This window comes from Truncatella angustata, assembly GCF_020726525.1.
Source record: "Truncatella angustata strain MPI-SDFR-AT-0073 chromosome Unknown BKA67scaffold_9, whole genome shotgun sequence".
NCBI lineage: Eukaryota > Fungi > Ascomycota > Sordariomycetes > Amphisphaeriales > Sporocadaceae > Truncatella > Truncatella angustata.
The window spans coordinates 1,464,750-1,483,621 of NW_025763389.1; the positions used below are offsets into that span (position 1 = coordinate 1,464,750).

At 47.4% G+C, this 18,872-nt stretch overlaps 6 protein-coding genes across 6 annotated transcripts; 4 read left to right on the top strand and 2 right to left on the bottom strand.

The window, feature by feature from the left end:
- Nucleotides 1–237: 237 nt before the first annotated feature.
- BKA67DRAFT_581163 (P-loop containing nucleoside triphosphate hydrolase protein) lies at nucleotides 238–5,704 on the top strand. Its single transcript, XM_046103903.1, has 5 exons — nucleotides 238–1,121; nucleotides 1,227–4,198; nucleotides 4,255–4,701; nucleotides 4,763–4,885; nucleotides 4,949–5,704. Exons 1-5 carry the CDS (start codon nucleotides 693–695, stop codon nucleotides 5,580–5,582), a joined length of 4,605 nt encoding a protein of 1,534 aa, XP_045953489.1. The 5' UTR covers nucleotides 238–692; the 3' UTR covers nucleotides 5,583–5,704.
- Nucleotides 5,705–7,811: 2,107 nt separating this feature from the next.
- Nucleotides 7,812–8,270, bottom strand: BKA67DRAFT_663340 (uncharacterized protein; the record flags this gene model as incomplete). The annotated part of the gene is made up of 1 exon (XM_046108165.1): nucleotides 7,812–8,270. The coding sequence occupies one exon, from the start codon at nucleotides 8,268–8,270 to the stop codon at nucleotides 7,812–7,814; it is 459 nt and encodes a 152-aa protein (XP_045953490.1).
- Nucleotides 8,271–13,605: 5,335 nt separating this feature from the next.
- On the bottom strand, nucleotides 13,606–14,244 carry BKA67DRAFT_497434 (heterokaryon incompatibility protein-domain-containing protein; the record flags this gene model as incomplete). Its single annotated transcript, XM_046097049.1, has 1 exon — nucleotides 13,606–14,244. A coding segment is annotated over one exon (639 nt), but the record flags the coding sequence as incomplete, so codon positions are not given.
- Nucleotides 14,245–16,187: 1,943 nt separating this feature from the next.
- Nucleotides 16,188–17,356, top strand: BKA67DRAFT_421953 (uncharacterized protein). Its single transcript, XM_046096822.1, has 3 exons — nucleotides 16,188–16,490; nucleotides 16,547–17,253; nucleotides 17,312–17,356. Exons 1-2 carry the CDS (start codon nucleotides 16,335–16,337, stop codon nucleotides 17,015–17,017), a joined length of 627 nt encoding a protein of 208 aa, XP_045953492.1. The 5' UTR covers nucleotides 16,188–16,334; the 3' UTR covers nucleotides 17,018–17,253; nucleotides 17,312–17,356.
- Nucleotides 17,357–18,023: 667 nt separating this feature from the next.
- On the top strand, nucleotides 18,024–18,606 carry BKA67DRAFT_684452 (uncharacterized protein). Its single transcript, XM_046108993.1, has one exon. It carries the CDS (start codon nucleotides 18,118–18,120, stop codon nucleotides 18,292–18,294), a length of 177 nt encoding a protein of 58 aa, XP_045953494.1. The 5' UTR covers nucleotides 18,024–18,117; the 3' UTR covers nucleotides 18,295–18,606.
- BKA67DRAFT_581170 (uncharacterized protein) lies at nucleotides 18,024–18,841 on the top strand. Its single transcript, XM_046103904.1, has 2 exons — nucleotides 18,024–18,220; nucleotides 18,283–18,841. Exon 2 carries the CDS (start codon nucleotides 18,445–18,447, stop codon nucleotides 18,640–18,642), a length of 198 nt encoding a protein of 65 aa, XP_045953493.1. The 5' UTR covers nucleotides 18,024–18,220; nucleotides 18,283–18,444; the 3' UTR covers nucleotides 18,643–18,841.
- Nucleotides 18,842–18,872: the final 31 nt, after the last annotated feature.

Below are 18,872 nucleotides of genomic sequence, written 5' to 3' on the forward strand. Positions count from 1 at the left end.
AGGCTGTGGTGGCAAGGCAGTGCAGACCCGTGCGGTTCTTCCCGCCGTATGGCTGTCTATGAAACTTGGACCAGATCTTGCACCGATTTCTTGGGACAGATACATCACACTGCTTGTTGCCCATTTTAGCCGCGCAATGTCCAGCAACAGCCACAGTCTGCTGCGGTCGACGTTGCGTGATCCCCCCCAAAAGTAGTGTGGACGCTTCAAGAGCGGCTCCTTCCACTTGCGGAGAGTATTGAAAATAAAAGCCAAGAAAAGAGAGTTCCCACAATTTATCTGTGAGGTTTTGGCACAACAGCAACAACAACAACAACAACAATTCCTACCAGATTACATGCTGTCCGTCCACGATACAGCGTCCTCGCAGAAAGGAAACGTAGGTGTAGATGACAAAGACCAGCCACACCGCGCCCCCATTCTGCGGTTGTGGCTGGGCATGTGTGCCTTGATTTGCTCTCCCCGGCTCGGTGCGGTGGACGAGATCGGGTTGGCTCCTCGTAGTCAGATTACACTTGGGGCCCCAGGGGGGTGACCACGTAAGTACTTGGCAGGCGGGCCCTACATGTTAGGCTCCCTCTTGGCGGGCTGGCCCTACATGTCAGGCTCCCCCTGCCCCCCCACCCGCCTGCAATCATAGAAATGCGGGTGCCTATCATGGCCACAGAGGGAGCCAAGGGTCGCTACGATGGATGCATCGACCCCTGCAAGAAAGATGTTTGGTCTTCCCGCAGCCAAAAGCGACAGATAAGGAAGGCAAGGGAAGGCTGTGTCGAAACGAACGGCGAAGCGAAAGTCCCTGGCTGCTGCACCTAGACTTATTTATCTCGTCAGGGCAGCGCGCTGTTGCCCACTTGCAGTTTCTCTCCACATTTCGGCTTCCTCCCTCCCTTATCTTATCTATAATTATGTCCGCTAACTTAAGCTGCTTGAACGACCAGGAGTTCGGGCCAGTGGTGCAGGGATGTCGGTCAGATTTTGACTTCACCCAGTTCTTTGAGAGGACGATAATCTGGAGCCTGCCTTCGGCCATCTTCATCTTGGTCGCATCACTCCGGCTCCTCAACGTCTTGAAAAAACCACGCATTGTCTCCGGGGTTTCCTTTCAAATCACCAAAGCTGTTAGTACCAACTTTCCCTCCAGGAATGAATGACGGCATGTTTCAAGGAGGCGGAACACTCTGAAACGGAGCAACAGCAGAAACTAACGACTCTTCTCGCGGCAGACGGTGATAGCTATCTTTGTCGCCCTCCAACTTGCTCTTATAGTAGCATCTACCCGCTCAGCTCAGAGCCCTGTTCGAACATGGACAATCGCCGGCTCGCTCCTGGCCTTTGCCGCCGGTGCCTTCATGCTGGTCATATCATTTCTTGACCATGCACGATCTGCTCGTTCCTCCGCCCTCTTGAGCGGGTACCTGCTTTTGACCCTCCTCTTCGATGCTGCGCAGACAAGGACGCTATGGAACACCAAAGCATACCCGCTGCTGACGCCTATCTTTACTGCTTCGCTGGCCGTGAAAGTAGTCATCTTCGTCCTGGAACTACTGAGCAAGTCGCGATGGATCGATCAGCATACCCAAACTCTCCTCGGGCCCGAGGCGATGAGCAACATCTTCAACCTGGCGTCCTATTACTGGCTGAGGCGCCTCTTGTGGACTGGCTTCCACAAGATCCTCGCTCTGGCCGATCTGTATCCGCTCATCGACGACGTGTCTGCCGAGAGAGCGTCGCAAAGGCTACAGAGAGCCATCAGCTCTCGCACGGGGGGGTTGAAAGGCAATGCACTCTTGCTGTCCCTCTTCAAGGCTTTTCCGACAGAGTTCTTACTTCCCATAATACCACGCGCTGCCAAGGTTGGACTGCGCTATGCACAGTCCTTCCTAATGCAATCTCTTCTACGCTACCTCTCTGACGAAGATGCTGCGAAAACTCCCAACCCGGGCTACGGCCTTATTGGAGCCACGGCGCTGGTCTACGGCAGCTTGGCTGCAGCTTTTGCTTACAGATCCTACTTCGTGACCCGCTTGTTGTCGATGACTCGCGCCGGCCTTTGCGCCATTCTATATTCAAAGGTAACCGAGATGGGACCTTCTACCAACGCCGAAGCGGCGTCCTTGACACTCATGAGTACCGATGTGGCCAATGTGCAGGGTGGACTCCGGCAAATCCATGAACTGTGGGGGAACACAGCCGAGGTCGCCATTGGTTGTTGGCTCCTGTACAGAAGTATTGGGGCTGCATTCGTAGCACCCCTCGTGGTCGTATTGGTTTGCCTCTTTCCCTTAGCCTTGGTCCTCGTGTTGCTGGGTAAGCGCCAAGATCAATGGATGAGCAAGGTTCAGTCAAGGGTTGGGAAAACTTCCAATATTCTATCAAGCATGAGAGGGTTCAAAATGCTTGGGGTGGCCGAGCACGTCGGAAACCTTTTGCATAACTCTCGATCCGATGAGGTTCACGCCGGAAACAGATTTCGCGTCTTTCAACTCCTCACGTTTATCATAGCCCAGACGCCTTTGGCGGTGGCTGCCCCGATAACATTCGCCTTTACGAACAGTGACCTCGACACCACGGAATTGTTTGGTGCGCTTTCATATATCATACTGCTTGCGAGTCCCTTGGACACCCTTATTCAAAGTCTCCCCGACGTTGTTACGGGAATGGTGAGTTTGCGACGCATCCAAGCTTTCTTGAACAACAGCTCCGAGAGGTCTATACCACATTCACCATGTGCGACACCTACAGCTACCGCTACCACCACCGAGGCAGAAGAGACCCCTGGCTCGATCTCGTTACCGGAATTCAAGCCTTCCAAGCGCTTTTCTGAATCCATCTTCACAGTCCGAAACGGTACCTTTGGATGGGATAAAGAGCCGGTCCTGAAAAACATCTCTTTGTCTATCAGCACGAGTAGTCTGACCATCATTGCGGGCCCAGTCGCTTCAGGTAAATCTACTCTTTGCAGTGCCATGCTCAGTGAAGTCCCTTTTAGCAGCGGAAGTGTTGAGTCTGCCCTTATCGACATCCCCGTTGGTTATTGTGCATCAACACCCTTTCTGTGGAACGGAACGATCCGCGAGAATATCATCGGCTTTTCAAACTTCGACGCGGACAAGTACAATGCGGTACTTCACGCAACCATGCTTAATGCTGATATCTCATCCCTGGCGCAGGGCTCGGATACAAAGGTGGGCAACAACGGCACATCCATCAGCGGGGGTCAGAGGCAGCGAGTTTCACTGGCTAGGGCCCTTTACTCGGGTGCTGATGCTTTTATCTTTGATGACGTTTTGAGTGGCTTGGACTCAAAGACCGAAAATCAAGTGTTCGAACGAGTCATGGGCCGTAATGGTTTTATTCGTCGGAGCAACGCTACGGCTGTATTTTGCACGCACGCTATTCGTTACCTACCGGAAGCCGACCATGTTGTCATCTTGGATGGGACGGGAGGTATTGCGAAGCAAGGCCCACCCGAGACGCTCGACCTTGAACAACGGACCTGGCATACCACTGCTAGCCATGAGGATCCCGAGTCTTCTGACGAACCTGCTGCTGACCAGAATAAAACACCAAGCGTCTTAGTAGCACGGCCAAACGATCCTTTTGACTCCAGTAGGCAAATGGGAGATACGAGAGTCTACGGCCATTACATACGAAATGCCGGTCGCTCCATGTTCGGTCTTTTGTTAGCAGTCGCCGCACTAGCTGGATTTGCTACTAATTTCTCGACTGTGTGGTTGAATTTCTGGTCGGCAGATACGTATTCACTTCCGCGGTCGATCTACTCGGGCCTCTACGGTGGTATCAGTGCGTTTGAGCTGGTTGCCACTGGGTGTGCTGGTGCTGTGCTCTTGCTGGTTGCTGTTCCGCGTATAGGTAAACGTTTTCACGCCAGCGCAGTGAACACGGTCATGTCGGCTCCACTCGACCTCTTTACCCACACAGAGACAGGCACAATTACGAACCTGTTCTCGCAGGATATGTCTTTGATCGATATGGATTTGCCACTTAGTATGATCAACTTTCTGGTGCTAATGATGACCTTGATCGGAAACCTGGCGGTTGTGGCTATACCGTCCCCGTATCTGGCCATTTCCTACCCCTTTTTGTTCGGCGCGCTTTGGGCTCTGCAACTTGGATACCTGCGAACGTCCCGTCAGCTTCGTCTGCTAGACCTGGAGGCTAAATCTCCTTTATAGTAAGCGCAAAGTCTATATTGTCAAAAGGGGTTTGAAGTACTAATGATCATTTTAGCAACCAGTTTCTCGAGACTGCCCAAGGCATTACCACGATCCGGTCACTTCGTTGGGTAGACAGATCCGTGGAAAAGAACAATGACCTTCTCAACGAGTCACAGCGGCCGGCGTATCTTCTCTCCATGTCTCAGAACTTCTTGACTACTATGCTCAACATTATTATTGCTGTTTTGGCGACAGTTCTTACCGTTCTTGCCACACAACTACGGACCAACACTGGCTTCACCGCTGTCAGTTTCATTACTCTACTTAACTTGAGTTCGATGATTGCGACTATGATGCAAGACTACACGGAACTGGAGATCTCGCTAGGCGCTGTGAATCGTCTAGTGACGTTTAGCCAAAATAATCCATCGGAATCGAATGTTCATACAGATCTAATGCCGGGCAAGGACTGGCCAGCTCGTGGTGAGATTCGTATCGAAAATATCTCCGCTGCATACAAGTAAGTGGTTCGAAATTAAAATATCAAGCGAGCAAAAAGGTTATACTGACTCTGATAACAGATCACCGACTACTCCAGCTATATCCGACAGTAGTAGTGATACTAAAAGCCAGCTTGCCCTACAAAGCATCTCCCTCTATATCAAACCTGGAGAACATGTAGCGATCTGTGGACGAACGGGCAGGTTAGTTCAAGAATACCCCGGAACATCCTCTTGTTTAGTCTGATCTCACTAACCCCATCTTAGCGGTAAATCATCGTTTCTCCTGATATTACTCAGACTGCTTGATCCGACCACTAACACAAACAACTCGATTCAAATTGATAACATATCCATCAACCGAGTGAACCGAGATCTATTACGACAACGTCTGATTACGATCCCCCAAGACCCTAGTTTCTTGCCGGCGGGACACACAATCAGAGAAAACGTCGACTTATTCAACGAGGCAACGGAAGAGGAGTGCACTGAGGTGCTTGAACAAGTAAATCTCTCCAAATTGCTCAAGGACGGGATCAATGCGGAGTTCTCCCCCGAAACACTGAGCCACGGCCATCAGCAGCTCTTTAGTTTCGCCCGCGCTGTCCTGCGCAAAAAGGTCAGAGCCAGGTCCGAGAACGTGTCTGGCGGCATATTAATCATGGACGAGCCTAACTCCAAGGTCGATCTAGACACCGATGCTGCCATGCAGGACATCGTCAGGACGAATTTTGGCAACTATACTATACTGGTCATCTCGCATCGCTTGGAAACGGTAATGAATCTTTGTGATAGAGTTGTGGTATTAAGTGAAGGCAAATTAGTGGAGCAAGGAAGTCCTGAGAAGCTGAAAGCAATAAAGGGAAGCTGGTTTGGTAACTTGCTGGAAGAAACCAAGTAAACCATTTTCTCTTTTTTGTTCCTTTTTCTTTTTTAATTAAAAAAAAAGAGAAAGAGAACAAGAACCAGAAGAAGTCAAATGTTAAAGATAGATCAATATAATGGCCTGCTCGTCATTACAAGCTAACAGATCTTGGAAAAGTTTAAGTCCGATGGCAAGCCAAAGTCACCATGTACCAGAAAGCATATTGGTCTCCCACCACTGTGCTGCGCCTCTTGGCAGATGCAGCTCCGTTGCTTTGGTTATTGCGTGCGGTCTCTTCGTTGGCCTATTCTCAGCTTCTCTGCCTCCTGTATGCAAAAGAATGCGGCCGGATTCGGAAGCGGTTAAGAAGCTCATGTCTAAACGAGCTAGCTCCGGCGGTTCCTATTACTCACGTCAAAGTTTTGCAATTCAATCCTAACTCACTGGTTTGAGAGGATGAAAGACAAAAGGGCTACAGCAATGACATACGACACCGGGGATTCCCCAATCGTCGCCGACTTGAGTACTAATGCAGCGTTCCCAGGACGTATACACCTGGCGAAGGGCGGCCACTTTATTCAGAGCTCGTGGCACCGTAACGTGTAGCCTGTCTACCACGGCTACAGTGAATCCCGCCTTCCGTTCCAGACGATCCATAGCCGAGAGCATATACGGATGCGCATCGTAATATATCGGTTTCTTAAATGCCGAACTTGATCTAGCAAGCCGTCGCATTTGGTGAATAAGAAGTTTGACTTCAAATCCCCCAGTCCAAGTTCGTTGCTCTAGCGTACTAGTAGTCGGAGGCCGGCAGACTTCAGAGCAATATCGCGCTTGTAGAGGACATATTATGGAATTTTATACGTGCTTTGTTCCGTATTATATCAAAATTGGCTTAGAAGGATGGAAGGTGTCTAGATTATAGATGCGCTATTTGCTATATTGTTGCGATGGAAGTGCCGACGCTTCAAAATATGCAAGGTGTTGGAATATGGTTATCCGCGGTCTCGCACGACCATATAGTCTAGCTAGTTACCGGCGTACTGACGGCAAGCCACTACAGCCACACCGTGGCTGTCGGCAACTTACAACCGTATAGGCCAAACCCCTATCTATAAATCGCGTACGATGGGAAGAATCCCTTCTTCCTTTCGTACGATAGCGCTAAATAGATCTATTTGTCGCCCAAACTATACGGAAAGAAATAAATGGAGAAGCCATTCCACACAAGGATATATTACGACGGACCGTACTATATACCCGTTATAAGGTGTTTCATGTCAACGGAGTGAATAAACGATACGAGTTAGTAGTAATGTACATCTCGAACGATATAGCGTGTTACTAACCAAATATAGCTAGAGATATTACATATAAAAACAATAATTATAACTTTTACCGCGGCGGATACATATAAGTGCTAAGCGCAGGTAAGTTAAAGGCCCGGAATTTCGTGGTGTTTCGTTATAGTTAGCGCCTATAACGCATTTTTTGTCGCTTACTGCCTGCCAGTTAAGGATCCCTTTGATTCCCGATTATATATCGAAACGTTGTGATTTTATTTATAGTTTTGGATTATACGACGATTTGCGCTTTGATTGCGGCGGATACGAGATTTTTTGACGTGTTTAATATAATCGCGAGGATTTTACTAGCCTTATAAGTTATTTAATTTTAATTTTAGTTTGTTGCTTTCCGTCCCAAGTTAAGTGCGCCCCTAAAACGGTCCCTATCCAAAAGATCGGTACTGTGGAATGGCTTCTCCATTCATTTCTTTCCGTACAGTTTGGGCGACAAATAGATCTATTCAGCGCTATCGTACGAAGGAGAAGAAGGGATTCTTCCCCTCGTACGTGGTCTATAGATAGGGGTTTGGGGTTCACCCGCACGGCTGCTGGCTGCCGACAGCCACGTCGTGGCTGTGGTGGCTTACTGCCAGCACGCCGGTGACTACCTATACTACGTAGTCAACCGTCGTACGAGACCGCGAATAGTATATTCCAACACTAGCTATCTTTTCTTTCGCGGTTCGTACGTTCGTAAACAACTGACAATAATTCCTTCGGTAGTGTGTTTCCCGTAGGGTCGTCCTCTTATCTGTCCTCCGGGCTGTCCTTATCTATCCTCTGGGCCGTCCTCTTGTCTATCTTCCTAGCCGGGTAATGGTGTACGAGTCGGTGCCGGAGTTGCGGCATTCGTACGGGGACCGGGAGTTATAGTACTCGCACAGGGACCGAGAGTTGTAGTACTCGTACGGGGTGATGGTTAAGGTGTTCTGACAGCCTCCTTGTTGTCTAATGGGTAGACGAGCTTTTCGTTTTGGGTGAGACCGCTCGGGAAGTGATACCCTTTTCGTTCGAGTGTCTTAAGCATCGCACGTTTGAATGGTCGTGATGTATACTCGAACTGGTACGTAGTCCATCCCTCGAAGTCTTCCTGGTATGCTCGTACGAGTGATCGGAGCGTTGAGATGCCCTGATATTCGGTAACGAGCTGACCGACATACGTATTCATATGTACTCGGTCGAGGGGTTGTTCGATATCGACCGTACGATCCCAGAATTCGAATGTTGTGCCGGTTCGCCAAGCGTGGACGGAGATATCGCTCCCCTCCGCCATCTCCTCGTGCGAGAGGATATTTTGTTGTCGTGGTACGGTACCAGAGTTGTCGTGAGTAATGGCACGCATGCATAACTCTTTGTTCGTGCGGACGGGAGAGGACATCTTGCAGACATAAGCACCTCCGTACGAAGAAGAATCTGTATACGTCTTCTACTCTTGTCGTAGTCCGAGGTTATCGCCCGTATCGCGCGCACCGGTAGCTACGCGTTCTGCGGGAGATAATGAACCTATTGTCGATGCGTAATGGCACGCACGTGTAGCTCTTTGTTCGTGCGGAAGGGAGAGGACTTCTTGCAGACATTAACACCTTCGCACTAGGAAGAATCTCTACACGTCTTCTACTTGTTCGTTATTCGTGCGGAAGGGAGAGGACATCTTGCAGACATTAACACCTTCAGCACGAAGAAGTCGGGAGTAGGATTAAGCACGACGTTTCGCTACGTACTACCGTACGTACTCAGATAACGCCGTCTCTTCATTCTTGCCAATCTGCGTTCACAGCCAAGTGAACACTGATCAGTGTGGAATGGCTTCTCCATTCATTTCTTTCCGTACAGTTTGGGCGACAAATAGATCTATTCAGCGCTATCGTACGAAGGAGAAGAAGGGATTCTTCCCCTCGTACGTGGTCTATAGATAGGGGTTTGGGGTTCACCCGCACGGCTGCTGGCTGCCGACAGCCACGTCGTGGCTGTGGTGGCTTACTGCCAGCACGCCGGTGACTACCTATACTACGTAGTCAACCGTCGTACGAGACCGCGAATAGTATATTCCAACAGGTACATAATATAGTGCTCCTTCGGCGTCCAGCGCGACGCGCCACTTATGCAAATATGTTCTATTAGATATTGTCACGCTCTCGGAACACAATCTGTGCCTTCACGTATCCTGTTTAATGGAAGCTATTATGACCTTTAGGAGTTAGGAACTGATATGAGCGCATTTAAGCAGTTTTTACCTAGTACGTCGCGTTACGACGGCGGCCAGGTTTTGCCTATTATAACGTATTATAATGGGTACCTTAGCGAGATCTAAAACTATAAAACGCTATAATAGCGACCTAGCGGACTAATCCTAGATAAAGTGAAGTGCCTAGACGGCCTTTGCGGTATCGCATGTTTTATCGTCTTTAATTACCACTATCTCTGGCTATAAACGCCGCTTATCTACCTCCTATACGGCGCCTGTTTACCGTAGTCTCCGGAGGCCTACGATAAGTACTATTATTAGCTCCTTATCGTACGGCTCCTATATAGCGGACGTCCTATAATCGCCATATTTTTTGCTATATCGGGCTACGTCCTCTATCGTTATATTATCCGAAATATATACTAACGCTAATTAGAGGCGGCTTATAAATCTCTCGCGTTAACCGTCCTACGCCGGGCATTCCGGTTTTATATACCCGTAACTATTAATATATCTTTAGTCGCCGTATTAGCTTAAGTAGGGGCCTTTAAATCCGAGAAGGCCGTATATTAAGGCCTAGACTCGGTTTATATAAATGATACGATAGGCCCGTATAGCCTTGCCCGCTTTTTTAAGAACTCTACCATTAGCGCCTATTTGCCGGCTAGGCCTAGCGGTTTTATAAGCTCGAAGGGTTTTTTATATAATAACGGCTTTATCACCTTAAACGGCACTTTATACGGTTTTAACGGTATAGTTGTTACTAGCCTACAGCACAAAGATTGTCACAAAGGGAGCTAAGACTATGGCACAAACATTAGTAACATATAGGGCCAAGGCTATAGCCTAAAGATTGAACACAAAGGAGCTAAGACTTTGTTGCAGACTACAGCCTAAAGGTTGTAACCTTTAGGCAGTGGTCAACAAGGCTACTATTACTTATAAAACACCATAGCCGGCCACTACTACTATTGGGAATCCTAATGAAGAACATACTTAATTAAAATACAGAACTATATCGAGCACCTTTCCCGTTTCCCTAACTTGTACATGCATGAGTTAGCCTTCGCTAACCAACAATAGTAAAAGGTAACGAGATCTGGACCAGGCTCGGTAATATATAAGAAGAGCACTTATATATCTATTTTAATATAATATATACTATTGCCAATTTTATTAGTATATACGCAAATTAGGCCAATTTTTTTACCTTCGACCTTTAATATCCGCGTATAAATCCTTACGCTTATATAATCCCGATAGAATTTCGCGGTTTTATAATTTTATATCTATTTTTGCTCGGTACGGCGGCTGTTAGGATAGGGTGGCGCTTGTCGGCCGGCTTATTTATAGTTTTGTATTATATGCGTATAAGGAGGTGGGAGGTTTTCGATTTTATTAGTTGTGTTGGAGTTTAATAGGATGTTAAGTATAATCGTCTAGGCGTCAGCTCTATTATATGGTATGTAACGTATGGTAATATATGATATGGTAAAGATAACTTGATTCCTTTAAGTTATTTAGAGAACAGAAGTTTTTATATATTATAGCTAGGCATTATATCATATATGTCACACCTATTATCCAGGATATGAATTGTAATAGGTTGCATGCTGCTTTCCGAGGTTTATATAGTACGTTTGTTCGGCCGGCCTATATTCCCAACCTCGAGCTTCGGTAGTAGGAGGTTCTGGTCGCTCCGCCGGGGTCGGTTTTTATATCGCTTTTTAGTCGTCGTGGCTTTGTACTTTATGTCGTATCATGACAACCACGGTAGTTATACGCTAGGTTTTAAGACGCTGGCGTGGTTGTTACCCTCCGTATATACCGAGCCGGAGCGCTGGCGCTTTTGGCAGTCCTTGGGCGCTATAATACTCCTGCTTTGTATCTTGCGCAGCGATCGTTTGCGCGCCTTGTTGGAGAGGCGAGTCCCGTAATATCTGGGAAAAGTCAGCTTCTCCTTTTATTTGATCTACGGGCCTGTATTATATAGCCTCGGGTTCTGGATTTTGCTAAAGTTGTTCGACGTGTTCGGGATAGAACGAGGTCTGTTACTTAGCTATCCTCTACTGCTAGGTACGAGCTTATACCTTGCCGAGATTTGGTATAGAAAGATTGACTTGTGGAGTATTGGGATAGGGAAAAGAGTCGAAAGGGCAGTTCTGGACGACGATTATAAATAATAATGGACGTGGCACCCTAATAGTAAGGGAGCTTTATAGATCTCAATTTTGGCGCACAGCTGGACTATGCTGGATTCCTGTAACACAATGACCTTGAGCGGAACCGACTTGGCAGGTTTCGAAGAATAGATCGCACCCGTTATTACGAACTCTAGAATTTTCGTACTACTGAAGTACTAATTTATATGCAAGGAAATTAGTCATTGTAAGCTCCAGGTTTGATCCAGTTGAGCTGGAAGCTCTAGATATTTGCCAGACAGCTGAGCACTAATTTGCGATACGCAGTCAGTCAGTCAAGGTTGGTGAATGTTGCAGGTTAGTGCCCGTCCCACATGAGGATTGGCAGAATCCAGACCGACTCGAGATCAGCAAGATTCGAAGAAGACACTTTCGACTTCAATCATATTGGTGTATATTCCTTCCTTCCTTCTCCGTCCGAGTTGTATTCCATCATTGCTAACCATTCCTTTGTATTTTATGCACTATATGTATACTCGTGAAATAGACACTACCTACTGAAGTTGCGAGCTGCAGGGCCAGCGTGTCGATGAAGAGCGGTGGATACGAAATGCCGAATCAACTCCGCACAATGTCTAACAGTTCCGAGTGATGCATGAAAATACCTCCTCAATAACACGCCCAGCTTCGGATAACAAGATTAGACCTGCCCTTGCCTAGGACTTTGGCAATAGAAGAAAGGTCAAAATACGATAAATTTGAGAACAAGACCCATTCAATGGTTTTGACAAGTACCAACTCAACAATGACAATAAGACTCTAAGCTAACACTTCTGATGAGAGCAAGTATGGTCTCGAATAATGATAAGCATAATTGTGATCTTCAATTAGAGGCTCTACTGCAGATAACGAAATTCGATCCATCGCGAGAGTGTGAGATTTTACCATTGAACAATGGTCAGTCTATCGAATGCTAGGTTCGAGTGTCAATTGGTTCCTCTACGCTGCTAGTGGCACGAAACCTCTGGCTCATTTTGCCGCCCTTATAACGCCACGACCTGACTCATTATCGCTTGCGGAGCTCCTCCGCAGAGAAGTCATGTAGCTCCCGACCAGTTGCTTGTTCCATGTCATGACTTTCATAGTCAAAAGGCCATATAAAGTGAACGAGCCGATTATTGGAGGAATCACATCATGCTAAGGGGGAGGCTTACTAGGCATGATGCCTGGTCCGGACAGTGGACAGGTTGTCCATGATAGACAACTTCAAATATATTTGCCCATCGTCCTCCGATCGTTCCCGTAACTCTGATCATGACACTGTTTGACACTGGGAGCTATTCAAGGGAAAGTTTATTGTGACGAAATGGTGGTAATCAGTGAAGACGGATTTGTTCGCCGAGAAGTTGGTAATCACTGCGTATCGTCTCCCAACTTTCTTGGAAGCCAAGTAATCCGAGGCGCTCAAATACTGCCCCTTTTGGTTCGATGAGGAGGAAGAATGCAACAGGTAGCTTTCTCCCCCCACATGCGTTGGACGTCGCCAGCAGTATTACCTTTATACGATTTGACTCCAGAAACTCGGGTAAGCGAGTTAAAACCTTCGGCCCTTTGCATAGATGCAACTGCGCTTTGGCACCAGGAAATCGTTTGACCTGTGATCGAGGTTTGCCGCCCTTCTTGATGGGTGCATAGATGAGGCGAATTGGTTCTGTCGTGCCGTTGGGAGGATGGAGGGTACTGCACAGTCTGCAGTTGGTCGTTGTATCACGATTGAACCGCAGCAGGAAGCTGTGGGGTTGAAGCACCAAAACCCTGCAAACTAAGACTTTGGGAGCTATTGAACAGTCTTTGACTAAGAGGGTGTTCAAGCATATGTCTCCCTTTCCACGGTCGTCTAGCCGCAGATCCAGGATGCGGTTGGTCAGCCCCTTGTAAAACGGCATAGAGCGCACCAAGAAGGTGACTTGGCCGTTCCAACCGCACCACGCCCACGATGGGAACTGACCGCGACGTTTCGGCCCTTCTGGCTCAGACCTGAAGTTGGAGCGATGTTGCCAAATCAGGCCAGCTACGAATAATTTATCAATATCGTCCAATTCGCCCTCCGAAGGAAGGAACGGAATTCCCCAAAGTTGAAGAATGGGAATTCTATCCTGCCGAAAGCGTTTCATTATACCGGTGAAGGCTCGGAGCGGATCCGTTTCGTACGACATTTCTCTTGCCGTGTACTGACAGACTTGCTCATAATATCTGTCCAGTCCTTGGAACGAACTTCCATAGCTGGACAAAGAGCTGGAAACTTTTCCCAGAAACAACCCACGATTCAGGCCCGCGTAGAGTTTCCCCTGTTTACAATGCAATGAATCCAAGTCAGCCGAGACACCCTCATGGCATTGCATCGAATGGTATTCGTAGTATGTCTCAAACTCCGTGAAAAACAGAAGCCTTTGCGAAAGCAAAGCCTCTTGGTGCGTCCACGCTCTTGTGGCCCACTTAGAGGCCATGATAGAACTGCGTGGATGCTCCAGGCAGCTGACCAGTTGCGCGTTCCTCAGCTGAACAGTTGGGTGCATCTTGCGTTGTCTCGATACGACGCCAGGCAATCCGAAATTGCCATCGATGCCAGCAGCAGCTACAATGTTAAGTTCGGCTCCGCTATAAATTTTGTCCATGCTGTTAACGAAAAGCTCTTTCTCACTTTCATTTTCTTGATCAATGCAGAACTTCTCAACCCAGAGATAACGGTAACCTAATTGCAGTACAACCACTTCTGCATCTCTGACAACAGTCTGATAATTTTGGTTGGATGGGCTTTTTGACACTCGGCCTCTGCCATCGTCTCTCTTTCGCTTTCGAGATTCGCCCCAGACGTAGCTCAGAGCTAGGTAAGCTTCGTTTGGTGGAGCAGGCACAATAGCGAGTTGTGAACGGGTGGAGCTGCAATCTATGACCTTGAGGCTGGGTATATCGTTCCGCCGAGATGTACACAAAGTACGATGTCTCTTTTTACAAATTTCAATCCATGTCCGGAGAATTTGGTAGTTGACTTCTTGGTCTATTGACCTGGGCAAGAAAGCCTTTTCGTATATATTCCCCAAGGGAATACAATAAAGAAGGCTGACCGGCGATTTCAACGAATTAAGGTGTGTTGACGAGGATGGAACAAGGGCAAGGCGTGGAAGGTCCTTTGCCTTAATAGCAACTGGAAGTCTCTGAGCCTTAATATAACCATCCCACTGAAATGACGAATAAGCTCGAAGTTCCCATTCCTGACAAAGAGGGCGAGCAGCAGTATTTCGCAAAAGATCGAATAACCAGCACAGATGGCAGTTGTCGGGCTGAAATTCTCGAGTATCCATAATGATTTTGGCCACTAAGTAGCCATGTTTCCAGTTGTCTTTGAGAACAGAACTCTCAAGTTCTAGCACCATTCCAAAATCGATACCTTGGCATCGAGAGCAAAGGATCGATATTTCTTTATGGGGAAGAGCCATGATGCCATTATCCTTTCTCCGGGCTGGGGGATGAGAGGTTCTCAGTCGTACAATGTACTTGGAGTCTGATGCTTTTTAATTAAATTCTGGTGATAGAGACGAGGGTTAAGGGCCACATGGCTGGGGCCGCTCCTTGTATGTTTGTTGTCTGTTTGTTCTGGCGGCAGTATCTTTCTATCATTGTTAGGCTTTTCTCCTGCAAGAGGTGACCAAATTCCGATACGGTGGAGATACCACCAAGTAGGAACAAGTCCGGCTCGCGAATTGTGTATCGAAGCAATTCAGGTGGAATTATTGAAATGAAGTCATGAAATCTTGTCTGGAATAAACTGGATATGGGAGCGGGGTTGCGTGCCAGGTTGACTTTCCAGCCCCCAAGGCTGACGCTTCAGGCGTTTTTAGGCGACTTAAACATTACATTGTTAATCTTGACTAATGGGAAGCTTCACAAGCAAGGGCTTGGTGGTATTTCTACATTTTAAGTAGCACTACTAGACTGAAATTGTGAAAGACGTGCGAGACTAATGGTCTTTCGATGCAACATACGAAGTTTTGTCAGATATCAATGAGTGTTAGCCTAACGTATACGACTGGGAGATGTCATGCAGAGCATATTACTATGGTGGTTTTGTCCTTACGGAAGGCGTGAAAGAGCGTCATTGGCGCCTTGCAAGTGCGCCAATTGATTTGATCTAAAACAATCCGGCAGCATGGAGTTTTCGTAAGTCCAAGCGCAACTCCTTCAGCTTGACTAGGACGATAGATCTCCCCGAGGCCTCATTGCCAATTCTGGCTTTCACGGATTCATTGTGGCCGTATGGAAAACGGCCAGCTGGTCGATGCCTAAATATAGCCTAGTGCCGGCAGGTCCCGCTATTTACGTGAAGTTTTTAACTTTAGTTCCACAGCATCAGATCCACGGTGAGTCGGAACAAAAAACAAAACATATAACACCGGGGATTCCCTAATCGTCACCGACTTGAGTACTAATCCAGCGCTTCCCAGTTTATCTAGGGCAGAGCGGACGGGATGCCGAGTTTTCTAGGAGCTATGGTCGTATGTGATACTTAGGCGTTATAGCAAGGTATAAGTAAATAGACTTTTAGGGAAAGAAAAAGAAGCGCAGAATAAAGAAAAGACAAAACATATAACACCAGGGATTCCCCAGTGGTCACCCACCTGAGTACTAATCCGGCGCTTCCCGGACATACCTACCTACCTGGCGAGAAGGGATTACTTGCCCCGCAGCTTGTAACACGGAAACGTGTAACCCATGAACCACGCAGCCAAGTGGGCCTAGAAAGCGTTTTAAAAGGCACCATAATTGGATCGAGCACGGTACCCCACCGTTTGATGGCCGTCCCCGTCCGAAGAGCCTCACCGTTTCTCTCATTTCCTCTAACAAATCAGAACACTCCATGAGGTGCAACCACAACCCAGCCAATCAGGACTGAGTGACCACTTCCGAAAACCCCAAGAAACACCTTATTTTCTGGAGCCGCCTGCTGACCGGATTCCGATCCGCGCCACTACAGCCTGGTTTCTCAGTCAGTTTCCAAAGTCGCTGCTCGACAAACATTGCCAACTGCCATAGTCAGCAAGACACAACGTGAATCCAAATGCAACCTATAGCATACCCGCCAATCCTCCCAGCACCGCCTGCGGTTGAAGGCTCAGTCTCTCCTTTACCCAGCTGCCACCCAACGAGAAACCTGGTTCGAAAGCGTGTTTCGACCTCGGTCGCCTGCAATGTCTGCCGTCTCAGGAAGATTAGGGCGAGTCCTTGTTATTCTTGGTTATTAACGATTAATTGGTGTATTAACCCATGTAGTGTGATAGCGAACGGCCAACTTGTTCAAACTGCAAGAAGGCACGCTCAACCGGTTATGTCTATAGAAAGCACCACAAAATGGCAGATGCTTCCCTAATAGAACTGCTCGAGCTTTTTAGAGCCATGCCAGAAGACCGTGCAGCCCACCTTCTGACGGCTATACAGAACAATAGTAATACTGCTAGCCTCTTATCCACCATTGAAACGAACACAGCAGGAACACCATCTATTACGGCATCTGGGTCGTCGCCGAGTTTTGCATCATCGCAGCCAATAGCGCCTGTACAGAATCCCTTAGAGTCCGAACTAATGGCGAAAAATCCGAATACATATCCCGCCTTAAGTTCTATCGTGGACTCCGATCTAGCACGTAGTAGTCTTATCGGATCTGTTCTAAGCTTCGCGGCACACCATACAATTAGTAGTAGTTCCGATCCTACCGTATCCGATCCGACTACTCAGAACTTCTAAATAGCTCCCAAACCGACAACCGAATCTGCGTATTACGACAAGCGTTTACGCAACCTTGATAGCAGTTACTAGACTAATGTGGAGGTTACGAACAACCTCGCCGCGCGAGTTATCTCCTTGTACATATCGTTAGATTATCCGCTTCTCGGTTTCTTCGATCCAAATCTATTCATCGATAACTTAGTTAGCTAAAAGAAAGGTTCTGCTCTCGGTTCCTTGTTTATATCGTGTTACATGTTAGTTGCGTAAGTAGCGATAGATGAAGACTAATTGTTCGACTAACCAGGAAGTTAGCAAATGTGTTGCGCCTTTAATAAAAGCGCGGTTTGGTTAGCAGAGGAGTTTTTCTAATCAGCTGAGCGCTTATAGGACTTAGAAAGAGAGAATAACATATACTTAAATATGGCGGGAGCTGCTTTGCTTAGTTTATCCCTTATGGGCCGAGGCAAGGACCACTCCGTCTTTATATATTCACAGGCTATAAGGAGGATAAGGTGTACGTTGCGTTTGTTTAGGGTAAATACGATGCCAAATGCGAACCTTTTGATAGAACGTCGAACGATAACCGTAGTCTTAGTTGCTATGCAGCATGGGGCGGATTTCATTGGAACGTATAATCTAGGTACGCCTTGACTCATCCAAGTAACTGACAGATAGACTTGTATAACGGTTCTACCGACAACCCGGCTCCTTAAGCCTACTGTCGCCCCCTATATTGCCGATTACCGGGGAGGAAGGCTTAATAGCATAGCATTTCGATCATGCTACGAAGTTAACTTAAGAAGTTCTTTTAGGATATACATTCCTGGCTTTGTACTAATTCTGGCGGATTATTTAGCGCGCCGAGTGGATGTACTATTTAGACCACGACAGTACACCGTACAGCCTGAGGCAAGAGTATGTAGAGTATAACTTTCGTGAAATCATTGCTTAGGTGGAAACTTTACCCGCTATTATGTTCTAACGTCGGGCGTGTTCCTACTATACAGCGGTGTTCTAGTATGTTGCCGTATCGTTACTTTAAAGCTCTTATCCATTAATTATTATTAGTGTCGAATTGCTCGTCTAATTAATATAGCACATGGTTGTATACCACCATTATGGATATCCTCCGGCCATTTACTAGGATTATTATTAACCAACGAAGTCGGATGAGGACATTTACAGCATTAAAGAGCTTCCCACTTAACGCCTTTACTGCTTCTGTTAACCAACTTAAATGGCTTGTCCTAGAGTATCGCAATAGTCAGGAAGCATCCACTTACTCCATCCTTTAGCACACTAGGCTCCTTTATCTCGCTAATGCCACGTTACGGGATACGGAAAACCCAGAGTAGCGTCCATACTTCCTGCTATGCATTAATGGCTATCTAGATCTACGGCGCCTGTATCCCGTATCTGGATTGATTATACAAGGTTTGCTAGCAATGACAATGCGTTATACCGACATGCCGGGAAGCGAAGCTCGTCAAATATTGGATCAACTGAGCAAGGATGAGTTAGATTGTGTCAAGAGTGATGCAGAGGGAAGTATCCGGGCTACTTTCATGGTTAACTTGGACTTGGCCTTTACAGACCCAGAAAGGGCAGGGCCGCGAATGTGGCACGCGATTTCGAGTTTTTAACTGCTTTCCAAGATTTTCTCGAGCGAGATCGAATGGAGGATTGATTCATTCTTAGCGGTGAAAGAGCTCGACGATATCTGCTTGCTGCACCGCAATAAAAAAACCAGGTGGGCGCGCGATACACGAAGGACGGCTCCGTATATGCTCTTCGTGCCAGGGTGGTTTTCAGCAGATGCGAGTTTTACGGGATTGTGTAAGGGGTAAGCGATTGGCCACGAATGCCAATCGAA